This window comes from Xenopus laevis, chromosome 7S (assembly GCF_017654675.1).
Source record: "Xenopus laevis strain J_2021 chromosome 7S, Xenopus_laevis_v10.1, whole genome shotgun sequence".
NCBI classification, from domain to species: Eukaryota; Metazoa; Chordata; class Amphibia; order Anura; family Pipidae; genus Xenopus; species Xenopus laevis.
Window position 1 is genome coordinate 68,516,171 of NC_054384.1, and position 17,472 is coordinate 68,533,642.

At 36.9% G+C, this 17,472-nt stretch overlaps 1 protein-coding gene across 1 annotated transcript in view; it reads left to right on the forward strand.

Moving 5' to 3' along the window:
* Positions 1-17,472, forward strand: part of tecta.1.S (tectorin alpha, gene 1 S homeolog) — a 61,028-nt gene that overhangs the window by 21,159 nt on the left and 22,397 nt on the right. The window contains exons 10-13 of the mRNA XM_018227796.2: positions 10,505-11,106; positions 13,012-13,573; positions 15,913-16,112; positions 16,593-16,976. Of these exons, the coding sequence (XP_018083285.1) occupies positions 10,505-11,106; positions 13,012-13,573; positions 15,913-16,112; positions 16,593-16,976 (1,748 nt within the window). The remainder of the gene's footprint in view (positions 1-10,504; positions 11,107-13,011; positions 13,574-15,912; positions 16,113-16,592; positions 16,977-17,472) is intronic.

A 17,472-nucleotide genomic window follows, 5' to 3' on the forward strand; every position in this document is an offset into this window, starting at 1 on the left:
ATACAATTAATATATTGAATCCCTATTGGTAAATAGATTCTATAAGGACCTGGGTGTCCAATTATATAAACTATATTAAACAAATATTGTTTAATTGTTTTATATAGGTTGAAATGTTCCCTCTCAAGCAAATACTACACACTTACAAGTTTAATTATTGCTGTGCATACTAGTCGAATTTAGTTTGAGGTATGTAGAAGCCATATGCCAAGTATTACATGGTTTTTAGCTATCAAAAGTTCTGTAACCTTAGTTTCAGCCATGAAAAGCTTATGGAAGTTCACCAGCACTGCCTGTTTTACACAAAGGTTATTTTACAAGCAAATGGTTATTTACATGTCACTACTACTGCTACTTGCAACATATCCCATTGTAGTAGATGAATGAGCAATATGTCCTTTACGCAGGTATGTGACCTATCATCCAGATGCTTGTGACCGTGGTTTTTCAGAAAAGACATCTTTCCATAACTTGGATCTCCATCCCTTAAGACTGCTAAAAATAATTAATACATTAAGGGGCAGATTTATCAAGGGTCAAAGTGAAAATTTGAATTTTCAAGTTTTTTATGGACAAAACTGTCAAATGCGACTAGGGCATTGCTAAAATTCGATTCAGGTTTTTTTTTTATAAAATTAGATTTTCTAAATGTATCATACACTGGCCCTTTAAGAACTCAAATTTTACTATTTGCCACCTTAAACCTGCCAAATTGCTGTTTTAGCCTATGGGGGACATCTTGGGATCAATTTGGAGTTGTTTGCTGCCTTCCTGACATTGAAGGGTTTTTTCAGAGAAAAAACTTGAATCAAATTCAATTCTAGTTTGCGGGTCGATCCCATTCACCGAGTTTGAAAAATTGCCGCTTTAAATAACTCCAATGAACTCGAAATTCGACCCTTGATAAATCTGCCCCTAAATAGACCTAATAGAATTATTTGCCACCAAAATAGATTTCATACAGTTACCAATTAATTACCATCAAATACAAGGAACTGTTTTATTATGAAAGAGAAAAACTTAAATCCATTTATAAAATATAGAATTTTATGCCTTCTGGAAAACGGTTTTCTGGATAGAGGGATCCTATACCTGTATTGTAGCATATGGTTTTTACTGGAGTCACGCACAGGGAATGTTGGACATTTATTTAATGTGTGCTAGGATGAGTACACATGGGGCAGATTTATCAAAATTTTAATTTTCAAAACCTCAAATGTGCCCTTATTTAAGAAAAGATTGGAAACTTGAAAACTCACTTGAAATCACAGTTTATTTTTAATGATTTTGCCAAATTTTGAATTCATCTCAGAAACTGAAATTGAAAAATAGCTTGAAATCTAAAAATACAATTCCTGTGACTTTTTTTCTTCAAGCTTTGTGTGCTTGATAAATTTCTCGAAAATTAGAGGTTTAAAAAGTCAAATTGGAATGTGTTGTTTTTGCCACAAAAAAAGCTGAAATTCTAATGTTTGACAAATCTTCCCCAAACGAATTTAATGAAATACAGTTATGCTTGCATTTAGCCATAGAACCAGCCCATATATTAAACAATGGATCATTCATTACATGCTAAAGTTAGTATTTTTCCAATGATATGTTGGTAAGATGAAACCAGCAGGAATTGAGAACCTTCAATATGTTTTAAAGGAGAACTAAAGCTTTCCAAAAGAAGTAGGACAAAAATATTGTATATTATCCTTTGAAGATGCCCATTACATCCCCATCTTCTTTTCTAATGATTCAATGCACATGCGCTGTGTTGCTGTCAGTTACTGACCTTAGCGAACAATGCACAATATGCTGTATATACCTCCCAACTGTCCCGTTTTTAGCAGGACAACCCTGATTTTGACAGCTCAACCCACAGTCCTTGATTGTTACTGAAATGTTCCGACTTTCTCTTTGATCTCCTGCACTGAACAGCCAAAAAAAAAAATCAAAGTTTCTAAAACTCAATTGGCTTTTGGCAGAGAGCCCAGAATATGTGGCAGATGTACTTAGATACATTTGTAACAATTTAAGATAAGCAAAGAAACGATTGTAACAATTTAAGTTAAGTAGGTCTCTTGGCGAAGCTTAAAGGGCAATTCATCTTCATTAGCAAAACTGTTATAACACATAAAACCTGACCCTAAAACCCCCAGAAATGTGTTCAGACTTTCCATAATCAGGCAAGTTTTGTAAAATGGACATGGTAATCATGGGGTGTGGCCATAAAGTGGGCATGGTCAAAAATGTCACTGCATGCAGCAAAGCATTTTGTCCCTATATATATATATATATATATATATATATATATATATATATATATATATATATATATATATATTACATCAAATGTGAAAAAACTGGCTGTGCAAAAATGGGTGGGTACCCTTGTAATTTTGCGAATTTGGATGTAACTGCTCAATACTGATTACTGGCAACCAGGGCCGGATTTACATAGTGGGCAACTCTAGGCGCACTGCCGTTTATTGCCCCTGTCCCCTCCCCTTTATTAGTGCAAATTTTCATCATCTGGACTGTAATAATGGGGATTGGTGCATGGGAAATTTTAAAAATGATTGTATCTCCAGCACATCCGTGCCTAGGTGGCCTTTCCACAAATCGGAGCCTGCTGGCAACACCAAATTGGTTAGATTCGTTAAGTCTTGAACTTCATAGGCAGGTGTGTCCAATCATGAGAAAAGGTATTTAAGGTGGCCAATTGCAAGCTGTGCTTCTGTTTGACTCTCCTCTGAAGAGTGACAGCATGGAATCCTGAAAGCAACTCTCAAAAGATCTAAAAATCATGGTTTAGGAGAAGGCTACAAAAAACTATGTCAGAGATTTAAACTGTCAGTTTCAACTTTAAGGATTGGAATCAAGAAATGGAAGGCCACAGGCACAGTTGCTGTAAAACCCAGGTCTGACAGGCCAAGAAAAAATACAGGAGCGGCATATGCGGAGGATTGTGAGAATGGTTTCAGACAACCCAAAGATCACCTCCAAAGACCTGCAAGAACATCTTGCTACAGATGATGTATCTGTATATATTGTTCTACAATTCAGCACAATTTGCACAAAGAACATCTGTATGGCAGGGTGATTCGAAAGAAGCCCTTTCTGCACTCATGCTACAAACAGAGTTTCTTGTTGTATGCAAAAGATTATTTAGACAAGCCACAGTCATTTTGGAACAAAGTGCTTTGGACTGATGAGACAAAAATTGAGTCATTTGGTCATAACAAAAAGCACTTTACATGGCAGAAGAAGAACACCGCATTCCAAGAAAAACACCTGCTACCTACTGTAAAATTTTATGGAGGTTCCATCATGCTGTGGGGCTGTGTGGCTAGTTCAGGGACTGGCGCCCTTGTTAAAGTCGAGGGTCGGATTAATTCAACCCAATATCAACAAATTCTTCAGCATAATGTTCAAGCATCGGTAACAAAGTTGAAGTTACGCAGGGGTTGGACATTTCAATAAGACAATGACCCTAAACACACTTGGAAATCTACAAAGGCATTTATGCAGAGGGAGAAGTACAATATTCTCGAATGGCGTCACAGTCCCCCTGACTTGAATATCATGGAAATCTATGGAATGATTTGAAGCAGGCTATCCATGCTCGGCAGCCATCAAATTTTACTGAACTGGAGAGATTTAGTATGGGCTACTGGTCAAAAATACCACTATCCAGTATCCGGATACTCATCAAAGGATATAGGAGACATCTAGAGGCTATTACATTTGCAAAAGGAGGCTCAACTAAGTATTGATGTAATATCTATTTTGGGGTGCCCACATTTATGCACCTGTCTAATTTTGTTATGATGCATACTGCATATTTTATGTTAATCCAATTAACTTTGTCACTGCTGAAATACTATTGTTTTCAAAAGGCATGTTATATATTAAAAGGAAGTTGCTACTTCGAAAGTGCAGCCAATGATAAACAAAACTTTTTCAAATGACTGTATGCACCTGGGTGCCTTACTGATTCCAGTGGAGTGCGGACTACCAAGGATTTTTTCTATATATATATATATATACAAAATGCAGGGATTGACAGCACTCCAAGGAAATACATCAAGTCAATAATTCAAATGAAAGTGGAGATTTATTGGTGATCCAACGTTTCGGCTCTGCACAGAAGCCTTCGTCAGGGAAAGACTTATTGACTTGATGTATTTCCTTGGAGTGCTGTCAATCCCTGCATTTTGTCTACATACTTCTCAGACTAGCACCCAGGTTTCTGCATACTAATGGTTGTGCATTCCATTCTGTTTGATATACAGTGTATATATTATCAGTACACTGCAGCTCAGAAATCCGTGCAATTAGCATCGGAATTTAATAATTAGCGCTGTAGCATCAGCTTACACAATAGACAAACCTTATATTCCGCTTGATGATTTGCAATGACCCCTAAGCTTATCTTCTTAACAGCTGGTAAAAGCACACTGAAGGACATATTTAAAAACAACAGCAGGATAATTGTAAAAAAAAACAGGGGGATAATACACCACACATTGCCAGGCTTCACCGTGGACGTAAATTTTATATGCATTTTTTTTTTTTTTAGAGTGACTTCCAACGGAAGCAATGTAAAATAACGGCAGCAAATATGGTGTACGCATTGTGTAAATTTGCCATTTATTGTACACAGTTTTTACACCATTTGGCAAATTTATTTTCCCCAGCATAATAAATATGCCCTTTAGTGTATGTGTCGCAGACACAAGAACTTTGAAGGCCTGGATCATTACAACTATAGAAATGCTGAAGCTTTAGGCTTGTTCAATAAATTCAATATATAAAATATGGCATTTCTAGCCATATTAATTTTTAAGATTTTGTTCTCCTTTTAATGCTGGGTGCAGGTGATTACGCTGTGACAGAAAATGGTACAGCATACGTAGAGACCTGATCTGCACACTGATCTTACCAAAATACTTTATATATATATTTCGGGAAGAATAGCAGCCAGTGGTGCATTCTGTTTCTTCATAGACAGTCGGTGTTAACTTCTCTTGACAATGAAAAAAAAATCTATTTTTTTTATTTCGATTTATCACACAGTTTCTGTGCAGTGTCATAATGTATCTCTGTGTGCGATGCTATAACAAAAACGTTATCTCTGTTTAATAAATCCCCATCAGACACAGTTAAATCATATAAATTGCTTTGTTTTTGACAGCCATCAAGTATAGATTTAGAACAAACAAACACATACTCAAAATACTAGCCACACAATTATTTTAGATTTATTTTTAACTACACTATGAATACATGAACTATGAATACATAATACGCTGGGCTCTTGTTGCAGGTTGGATGTATGTAAGTCCCTTCTTCTTCCTCAGTATTAAAGCATTTTGAAAATAACACTCATATGTCTTTGATAAAATGTGGTGCAAAATGTAAAATGCAGATAGATGGGAATAGTTGTTAGAAAGCAGTAGTGTTAAACAGTAAAAAAAAGTAGCAATGCATTACCCACCTGTTTCAAACTTTGTCTGTAATAGAGCAGAGAGAATTCAACAAGCACTAAAACAAAATCAGCTTCAGTTGGTGACCTTAATAACTCCTTTTAGAAACAATGAAATGGCTCTTTTCAGAAGTTTAAAAACCTGTTGGTCCAGATGCAGATTTTCTTGGAACTCTTTTCTTGGAATCTGCTTTCACAAAGGATCTGGCACATGGTGTTGCTTATTCACTCTTTCTTTCAGCTAAAGTAGGAACCTTGGGTGCAGTTCTTGGGTAAAACCTTCTTTACAAAGTATGACTACAATTATATTGACTACTTTTTACTTTATTACAAATCTCACACTAACATTTTGTTCCTGATATTTTTATTTTGAAGCACTGAAAGCAGGTTAACCAATTTTGTACAAACATTTAGGGGCTAAATGATCAATGTGCATATCTTTTTTTCCTCTGCAAATCAAACTTTTTTGCACTCAATCATGCATTTAAATAATGATGTTAAAATGAATGTAGTCAATGGAATCTGTCCTCAGCAAACTGGAAATATTCAGAGTATTTGTTCAATTCTTGTTTTTTTATATTTGGATTTTTTAATGATTAAGGAAGCATTTATGCCTTTTAAAAATGTGAATTTATTTGTGGTAGAAAAAACCCCCTCAATAATAACAAGAGCAAATATTGATACATAACACACTAACTGCCACATGTAATAAAAGATACTAAGTTTGCTCAGGAGCAGTAACCCATAGCAATCAATAACATGTTTGCTTTTAAACATGTGACCAGGAAATTCAACCTGCTAATTAGTTGCTATAGGTTACTTTAAATTAAAAAAGCCTGATCAAAATAGAATCCACAATGTGACCTTATTTGTTAATAAAAAAGCACAATTCAACTGGATCAGGGACAACTCAGCTTTTTCCCGAAAACCCAGAATTTTTCGGGGTTTTTGCCCAGAAGTCCAAAATAGTCGGATTTTCCGGTTAATTTCAGTGTAGACCACATAAACATTCCAAATAGGATAGGAACATCTCCCATTGACTTATATACAACCTCGGCAGGTCTGGGATGCTGGATTTTTTGATTCTGACTTTTTCCATCCTCGGGGTATAATAAATCTTGAAACATCTGAGGTTTTTTTTACTAAAAGTTCAGATTTTATAGTAGAAAAACTCTTTGGGGCTCATTTATTAAAGCAGCGCAGCGCATAAGTGGACGCAAAAGGTTGTCTGCGCCATCACAAGCGTGATCGCTAATATATTTGCGTGATATTGCGCATAACACAGAGCTTTTGCGATGGTTTTGTTTATGCGCATTGCGCAAAAGATTGGGCATTTATGTCGCAAACGATGCCGTGGTTGTTAGGGGCGTGGCTGTGGGCGTGGCTACAATGCGCTTGCACTGCGGCCGTCGCAGATTTGCGTCTGTATATGTGCAAAACTGCACCCGGGCAACAGCACCACAATTTTTACGCCTGCCTCTTCGTGGCGTAATAGTAACGCTCTTCAAAATGCGCATTCCTGCCCAGCTGCGCTAGTATATTCAAGATGAACAACCCTTGTAAAGTGCATATTAACCACGCCTTCCACCCAACATGTTTATATTGACCAAGGTTCCTTTAAGGGTATCAGGTAGGCTAAACACCTTTGCAACCAAACAAATATTAGCACAGAAACAAATGCAGATGCGTCTAAGTGAACGCAATATGCGCAATATGTGACGCAACTAATTAAAGCAGCGCATTCATACATGAGCACAACTAATCCTTACCTTTGCGGTATCTTCCTGTGCGCACAATTTATTATAAGCACTGCGACAGCTGATACGCAGTTTCACACGTCGCACCTGTCTTGTGTCTACATTAGCGCACAAATCGCACTGTTAAGGTATCGTGCGCTACATTATTAAATACTCGCATGCGCTGGGCAAATGTCTGGCCACTGCGCTCTTTTTAGCGCTGCGCTGCGTTAATAAATGAGCCCCTTTGAGTTTTTGGTATTCGGACTTTAATAAATAACCCCCTTAATCTCAACATTTTCATTCTTTGTGGTTCCACCTTTTTTGGGGTATATATGTATGTAGCAACCTTGTTCACTGTTTAGAAATCATTTTTGTTAATTCTCCAGACAGACAGATTTGCTCAAGGATGTTCAGGTTGGCGAGATCAGGTACGCCTCAATTTCCAAGAAATGCCACTGATCTTGAGTTACACTGAGATCGGGATTTTGACTCTATCATTGTAGGACATTCAGAATACTGTTTTTTAACCATTTAATTTTTCAGTTTTTTAACCATTTCATTCAATTTCATTTCAAATGTAATTTTAGCAAACTGAAACAAGTTCGGATTGCAGCAATCACACCATCTATTCTTTCTTTTAAAAAGATGCTCAGTCTCTGTGGATCAAAAGCAGTCCTACAGCATGATGGTACTACCAACATTACTGGATGTACAGTGTTTGCAACGTTATATTTGTGCCTTGAATTAAACATTTGCCAATATTATTGGCATTGCCATAAAACCCTTTCCCACATCTGATCTAATTTAGAGCAGTCATGTTCTTATTTTGTGCCACCCTCCAGTACAGGGAGGCAAGAACTCTTGGTTGATCAACTCTATGGTTGAGCCTTGCCTACAATGTAGTATGGTGATGATAACACCATGCTATGGGTCTGGTTTTTCTCAGGGACTTGGTATCTTTATAAGATAGAGGGAAATTCTGGAAAGAACTCTTCTCAGTCTTCAAAAAATATAATTTTGCTTAGAATTTCCACACATAAGGCAAGAGAAATATTGTTGTCGCTTAAGAACAAAAAGGTGAATGTTCTACAATATCCAGGTCAAATCTCTGATCATAATCCAAATTAAAATAGGTGGCTCCATTTGAAATTGTGGTGAACAAGTCAACAAATCATCTGAACTAACCTGAACATCCTACAGCAACTCTACCCAAAATCCCAAACAATATGCTCAGGTAATACATACGTAACCCCAAAATTCTAAGGACACTGATATTGCTACAAAATTTAGCTCTACAAACTATTGCAGTGATTAATTACTTCTGGTAGCAGCACATTTTATTTTTTCTTATGACATTTTTATAGCAAAAATGAATGCATTGTATGATTGTATTCATTGAATCGTCAAAGGTCTGATTGTATTTGCTGGACACTATATTAACATAGGGTTCTTCTGATTATTTCCGTTCAAGGCTAGCAGACAATATTTTCAATATCATAAGAATCATATATTATGTTCGGTTAAAAACAAGATATATGCAAATTAGAGTATACATTGTGTCACATAAAACATACTTGGTGTACATGGTGAACTTACAAATGCAAAAAAACGTGAAATAGATGAAAGTATGTCTAAAACCAAATGTCAGCAGAGTTAGGTAAGAGACTGAAAAAGATTGAACCATTATTGCTGGTGGTGATGCAAATCAAAATAAAAATGTGCTGAAAGATGTATTACTCACCTATTTCAGTCTTTATTTGCTAGTCAGGTTATGGGCAAGGGTAGGACCGTAGGACCAAAGACATCTTTTCGCCTAAACAATTAAGATCATGGGTCAGCAATTAGAAATTATAACCATCTCAATCACATTGCTATTAGTGTTTTTATTGATATTAGTGTTATTAGTAATAATATAATAACGGTTTGGACATCGTAGGAGAGCAGTTTTTGCATATGTATGCAATCCAGCCTAATTACAAGATACAGTCCTCTATACAGGTTTAATCTGGTGCATAAGCTCAGTATCATTCATTTGTATCGTATTAGCACATGTGCACATAACTTGGGATAAGGCATGTTATTAGTTGATTGTCCCATTTTCATTTAATTGCTAATAAAGGCCTTTGGTGACTGTTCTGGAGAATCCCAGAAAGATAAAAGAATAACTGTTTTCCCTTTTACAGGGTTGGCTACTGACAAAGGATCCTAAGGGGTAAAGGATCCCACCCCTAAACCATCACCCAAATGACAAATGAGGGGTAAATTGGTATTTTGCACTATTCAGCCTAGGGTTGATGGCACAATGAATGGCATGGCCTTGACTGTATCACTATCTTCCTTTATATTTGCTAAATACAAATTGTATTTCTGTTGTGAGGTAAAAAGAATAAACTTGTTGTAAATTTAGATCATAATGATGCCATATATTCCCAACTGGTTTTGTGCTTGTAAGGGGTTTTAATTATACTAAATGGGCAAAAGTAATTGGGCACCTGGCAGTTAGCATCTGCATTCCAGTATCTTGGAAAAAGGGATAAAGAAGCACACCGTACTTCGGCTCCTGCCTTTAAAGCCTTTATTGCAGCAGAAATGTGGCACTGCATTCCAATTCATGGCACAGGTATTCATTAGGATTGAGATCCGAAAAGCTCGTTTTCCACTTCTTGTCAACTATCCCAGAATTTCCTGTCACATTTCAAGATGTTGAAATAAAGTGTATCACTCCACAGGATGCATTTCAACTGCTGCAATGGCAGTGACCTTTAATATCACTCCGATGGACACTTGGCATTACACATAGTGATATTAGGCTTGCAAGCTGCTCACCCATCAAACCACATTTCTCATGAATTTTGTGCTGACGTTGGTACCAGAGTTAGTGTGGAACTAAAGCAGTCAAATGAGTTCACATTACTATATTATGTTAAAAATCATACTTGACATTAAAGTATTTGTAATTGCAGGGTTTGACAATAACTACCTAAAATGCATACCTACATATGTGTATGAAGAGAGAATTTCATTATCTGAATTATTAAGCTTAACAGTATTTGGACACTTTAAAAGCATACATATTAATAAAACATGTTGAACATGCCAACAAGTATATATAAACAGATAAATGAAGATGAAGAATGTATTCCTACTGTTTTGCTTTATGTTTCACACACACACACACACACACACTTATTTATTTATAATATTTCCCCTTAGAAAGTGGATGGAAAAAAAAATTACAAAAATGACTGTAACTTTCATTCCACTTACTTGATTTATTTTACTTTTACAGCTCTTGTGTGCCCTGAAAACAGCCACTTTGATGAATGCATAACCTGCACTGAAACGTGTGACACACTTGCCTCAGGACCAATATGCACAGACAGCTGTACAGAAGGTTGCCAGTGTGATGAAGGATTTGCCTTGCGGGGGAGAAACTGTGTTCCAAAGAGTGAATGTGGTTGCAGTCATGAAGGCCGACAAGTCTCCACCAATGCCACTTTTTGGGTGGACCTAGACTGTAAATCATTTTGCTACTGTAATGGATCAGACAACAATATTTACTGTGAAAGTGCTCCTTGTAAGGAGGATGAATACTGTATGGAGGACAATGGAATGTACCTTTGTCAGCCACGAACAGATGCATCATGCATTGTTTCTGGATATGGGCACTACCTTACATTTGATGGACTGGCGTTTGATTTCCAAAGCAGCTGCTCCCTTATCCTTTGTACTGCTGCATCTAACTTTAAAGCAGACGCCTATCCTAAATTCACCGTCACTGCTAAGAATGAAGACAGAGACCCATCACTGGCACTGTGGGTGAAGCAAGTAGAAGTGGAAGTCTACAATTACAACATTGTCATCTATCGGGCATATAAGCACACTGTCCTGGTGAGGAAGAATATTTATCTTATTGGCATACAAAATCTGCATATTTATCATTTTAATCTTGTTTTAAAGGGGGTTCTGCGGTTCAAAGTTTATTCTACAGGCTACACTAAAAACACAAAAAAGGGCTGGGATGGGGTATTAATGGGGCACTGTATAGCAGCTGCAAGTTAGTAGGTTCCTAGTTCCTTAATATATATATAATATATGGACATACAGGAAAAAAAATATCCCTCTAATGGGACAAATTTACTAAAGAACGAAGTGGCAAACACCAAAACTTTTCGCCAGCGTTGCTACCCGCAAGGACATCGCCAGTTTACTAACAGGTGCACACGCCAATTCGCTAGCGAAATAGACCATCGATAGCGGTTATTCGCCAGACGACTTTTCGATCTGGCAACGGACGTTACTCCGCAAATTCACTAAAATGAGGATTTTACTGAACGTACCTCTTTCGCCAGAGTTGCCTTCGCCACCTCAAACCAGGCGAAGTGCTATAAAGCAGCTAGATCTTCCTCAATCTTCTTTCACTTACATCATATCCTGTGCCGGTTGAAAATTCAAAGTTCAAAAATCGCTGGCGACTTTTCCTTTTCTGAAACGGAATTGCCTGCAAAAGTCCTGACTTGAACTTTTTTGGGTAACTGGTTTTCTCCAGACATTTCCATGGTTTGGAACATTCATTTTACAGTGGGCTCATGTGTAGGTCTCTTGTCTTTATAAGGTTTCCTGAACATGTATAAGAAAAAGTGGTAACCAAGCTTTTGCACCAACATTTATAAAAAAGACCTCCACACAACTTTTTAAATTGCCCACCATATGCAAATTGACCTAAGCGCAAGATCACTAGCGAATTTTCGCTAGGCAGAAATGAATGCTAGCGCATCTTCAGTTTTAAATGCTCGTACTGCCGAAGTAACGCAGGGAAAAGTCACCATCGTTCGGCGCCAGGATGAAACTCCGAATATTAGTGCATTGGCGAAGTCTTAGCGCATTTGCGCCTGGCGAAGTGTTGCCTCTTAGGCCAATAATAATCATTTGAAGTTTTGTGATTATACCATGATAGTCTGTGGGTTCTTGGCTGTTGCACTGAATTGATGTTGAAAGAATTTGGAATATAAACTAGAATATAAGGGGATGAAAACATATTTGTTCTGGGTTACTGGGACCTGTTTTATCAGAGAGAGAGAGAGAGAGAGAGAGAGAGAGAGAGAGAGAGAGAGAGAGAGAGAGAGAGAGAGAGAGAAATAAATAGCTAGACAGAGTGACGCAGAGAGATGTATTACCTTATCTCTTGATAGAGGTTCATTTCCACATGAGAAGGGAGCACTTCTACAGACACATTTATCAAATTTCTAATTCATGTTTTTTTTTAACTCACATGAATTTGATTTTACCCGAAATTCGAATATTTGATTATTAATCATAAAAATTTAATATCTTAAACTCAGACAAATTTTACAGAGTTAAAAACTTGAATTGAAGACGATCAAACTCGATTTGAGTTTTTCTCAGAAAAAAACTTTTTATGTCAGGAAGGCTGCAAACATCTCCAAATTGCTAATTTTCAATTTGATCCTTAATAAATCTGCCCCCTAATATCATGAGTAACAATTTGCTCTGTAATGTGTGTGGAAAACTGGTGATATAATGTTACCACTGTAACCCCACGTGTGTGTGTGTGTTATAAAATGCCATTGGATACAAAAGTGAAGGTGTTGATTTGATGTAAAATATAAACAATACCAGTAATTTGCTTGCCCTTTTTTTATTAAATCTGACTCTGCAATTCCTATTCCCATTAATCCCAAAATTATTAATTGTTGTTTTAAGTTTTAAGATAATTTAAGATAGTTTTAAGACAAAATTAATATTTGCTTTTTTTCCTTCATCTTTTTATATCAGGTAAACAATGAAAGACTGTACTTGCCATTAAGGCTTGGTCATGGTAAGGTGAATATTTTTGCCTTTGGCTTTCACATTGTTGTAGAAACAGACTTTGGGCTGAAAGTGGTGTATGACTGGAAGACATTCTTGTCTGTGACCATCCCACGAGCCATGCAAAACAGCACATATGGCCTCTGTGGCAGATACAATGGCAACATAGAAGATGACTTACAGACCTCCAATGGCTTTGTCAGCACCAATGTCAATGAGTTTGGCCAAAGCTGGGTAAAGAGAGATGCTTTTTGCCAAGTTGGATGTGGAGACAGATGCCCGACATGTACCAAGGTTGATGGTTTATGGAAAGCACAACAGCTCTGCAGCTTCATTCCAAACAGAAACGGTGTATTTGCCAAGTGCCATAGTAAGGTTAACCCAAGCTTCTTTTTTAAGAACTGTTTATTCGACTCGTGTATTGATGGAGGTGCAGTTCAGACTGCCTGTAGCTGGCTACAGAACTATGCAAGCACCTGTCAAACCCAAGGAATTGCTGTCACAGGTTGGAGAAACTACACATCTTGCTGTAAGTCTGTAGTACATTTAAAATTCTATAAAATGCTTCTTGAAAATACATTGTAGAACTATGGATGGCAGAAAACTAATATAATACTACAAATATAATACTGTAGCTTCTCGTTAAGAAAATACGAAAAACTCAATGCAAAAAAAACTCACCCCCCTTTTTACTTTACATTTTACACTGTTTTTTTTGTGGTCCCACCAATATATAAGGCATAATGCATTTTACATTTTCCCAGATTTTATACATTTTTTTTCCGATTCTTTGAAAAACTTAAAATGGGGTTTCTACTATAAATCCTTTTCAGTGATGCAAGGTGATGTCTTCAATTAAAATTGGTTCTTAATAACATTTTTAAATTCATTTGTACTTTTATATAACCATGGTGCTATTGTGTGTAACTTCTATTATTTTACAGTAATGCCTAATATATTCCCCTGATTTTGCACCATTTTTTCTTGTCCCCTAATGGGGGTTCTGCTGTATATTATTTATATTTATAATTGAATAATAGCAGCACACACGTTATAATTGTTTTTTAAAGCATATTTTGAAGACCTAATACAATATTAACAAAACGTCCTGCAAATAACAGTGCTATAATCTCAGGCTTTAGTACTGTACAGATTTACTGCAGATAATAAAATCAAGTATAACTGGATAAAGCCAGTTAGTTACCTGTAGTACAACTGGATAGTTGCTAAATTTTAATCTGGTTGTCTGCATACTCTAAACACAATTCCAACTATAATACTTGTCAGAGGGTAGGATTTTCTATCATTTGTGTCGTGTTTTGTGTTTTAATTTCTCTGTTATAAACATTATTTAGGTGTAATGTGAATCTTTGTTAAAATGGAACTATCGCAAAAATGAAAATGTAATATAAGCTCCATCATACTGAAATAAGAAACTTTCTAAATACAACACAAAAATCTGTACTGTGAAATAATAAGTTTATCTTCACTATCCCTCTCTCAGCATAAGTTTCTTTTCATTCTCTTCATGCAGAAGTTGGGTGTCAGATAATCATTGACAGTTAGATCCAATATATCTTATAAGGGGGCTCTTTTTGTATTGTATTAGAGCTCATTCAAATAACTGATTCCAGTACAAACAGGGGCGTGACTATAGAGGAAGCAGACCCTGCGGCTGCAGGGGGCCCTGGAGGTATAGGAGCCCCATTAGGCCCTAATACATATACAGTTTGAATAAATATTGATAAAACAAGTTAACCTCTAAACATTTTGGGGGCCTGAAAAATTATTTGCTGTGGGGCCCTGTAAAATCTAGTTACGCCACTGAGTACAAACTAAATCTAACAAAAGAAGAGAGACGGGACTTCTGGTGATTTTAATAGAGTGAGCACTAATACATCTTCTAGGCAAATGGAGCCCCCCTACAAGACATATTGAATCTAACTGTCAATGATTATCTGACACCCAACTGCTTCATGAAGAGAGAAGGAAGAGAAACAGATGTTGAGAGAGGAATAGTGAAGTTAAACTTGATTATTTCAGAAATTTTTAATTGATTGTACAGGAAAAGGATCCCTTATCCAGAAACCCGATATCCAGAAAGCTCTGAATTACGGAATGGCTGTCTCCCATAGACTAAAACAATAGCTTGTACTTGATCCCAACTAAGATATAATTAATCCTAATTGGAAGCAAAACCAGCCTATTGGGTTTATTTAATGTTTAAATGAATATCTAGTAGACTTAAGGCATGAAGACCCATTATCTGGAAAACCACAGGTTCCGAGCATTCTGGATAACAGGTCCCATACCTGTATTTAGAAAGATTCTTATTTAAGTATGATGAAGCTTATATAACATTTTCATTTTTACGATAGTTTTCCTTAAACTAGGAAGCTCTTTAATTTATAATGAGTGGCAGAGGGAGTAGGCCACAAGGCCTATACTATGCGGCTGTAAGTACAGGGCAGACCTGCACCCCCCTGATGCTGCTCGCTGGCACCGAGTGCTGGATCTGTGCATTCCCAGGTGCTTGAGTTATTTGGTAGGGTGATGGGGTTTTATAATTTGGTTGGTCTTTTTCTTTACCTTTAAAATGACCCTATAAAGTAAGTTCACAAACTATATATACTATAGTAGTGTGTGAATAGAAAGTAAATACATTCAGGAGACTGAGCTGTTTAGTACATTTAACAGTAATATTCTATGATACGTTTTGATGCACAACATTGTTACGTTTAGAAACTGGTATTGATGCTTGTTCAGTTCCTGTAATTGTATAAGAATGTCTTAATACATGTGCATCAGAAGCCCAAGAGGATTTTGATATGAGCTTTCACTAACCTTCTTTGTCTATGTAACTTGCAGATGTCACATGTCCTTCTTATAGCCATTATGAGAGCTGTGTTAGTGTGTGCCAGCCCCGCTGTGCTGCCATCAGACTGAAAAGTGACTGCAATCATTATTGCGTGGAGGGATGCCAGTGTGACCCAGGATACGTCCTGAATGGCAAGAGCTGCATTCTACCTCACAACTGTGGCTGTTACGCTGATGGCAAATACTATGAGGCAAGGGTGTTTAAAGCTTATCTTGCAATCTAGGCTAGAGTTTTCCATACCTGGAAGCTGATACTACTAGGAAGACACATGGGACATGACACGTGAGGTTTACAAAGTAACAAGAGACAAAAAAGGATGGAAAGTGACAAAATACTAGAGAGAGAACCAGGGAGAGTGTCTTGGAAATCCTAATTAAAGTTTGTGCAGTAAAAAGAAACTAGACCTTTATGTGTAGGCTAAAGTGGGGATTTAACTGGTATTGTACTTAAAATATATATGTTGTTATTGTTTAATACTAAAATATTATCTCTACTAAAGTGAAATGCAACACTGAATTCATACAGTTATAATCCAGGGTTTCTAACACTTGGGTTGTCTAGCTAATTTATTGGCACTGTTAAAAAGAAAACTCAAAAAGCCAATCCACTCTTTTTATGTATATGTGTTTCATATGGTAACAGTCTTTTTACTCTACTCTTGTACCTTTAGCCAAAACAGCTGTTTTGGAACAGTGACTGTACCAGGCGTTGCCGGTGCTTTGGCAGGAATCTTATCCAGTGCGACCCCAGGCACTGCAAGTCAGATGAAGAATGTGCCCTCAGGAATGGAGTGAGGGGCTGCTTTAGCAAAAAGAACTCATATTGCATTGCCGCTGGAGGAGGGGTTTTCCGAACATTTGATGGGGCCTTTCTCCGCTTCCCTGCCAACTGTGCTTTTGTTTTGTCTACCATCTGTCAGAAGTTGCCAGATATTTCCTTCCAGCTGATTATTAATTTTGATAAGTGGTCATCCCCTAACCAGACTGTTATCTCGCCAGTTTACTTCTACATTAATGAAGAGCAAATCCTCATCAATGACAGGAACACTGTTAAGGTAAATTTTGTATACAAGGAAGGCTATGGAAAGAGCAATAAATAAGTTTGCAATTCAAGTCCCAGTAATTAAACCAATATCATAGAAACACAGTAAATGTGTTGAGCTGCCATCCAAACTCCTCCTTTCCTACCAGAAATGATGTTACTATTAGTGCATTAGGAATAAAATATATCCGTCTCTCTTGGCTGCTCCCTATCAAGTCTGGCACTTAAATGCCTCTAGGCACAGGGAGACTTATATTCAGACTTTATCACTTGAAATTACGTGCCTTTTAGCAATGTAATCCATCATGTCTGAACGGTCTGTCTGGCAATGTAACTCTCAAGCAAAAAAAATATATATTTTTTTAACTTTATGGGAAGAAACTGCAAAATATGTCTATATATTACAGGTATGGAATCCATTATCTGGAAACCTGTTATCCAGAAAGCTCCAAATTACGGAAAGGGCATCTCCCATAGACATCATCATTTTCATCATCATCATTTATTTA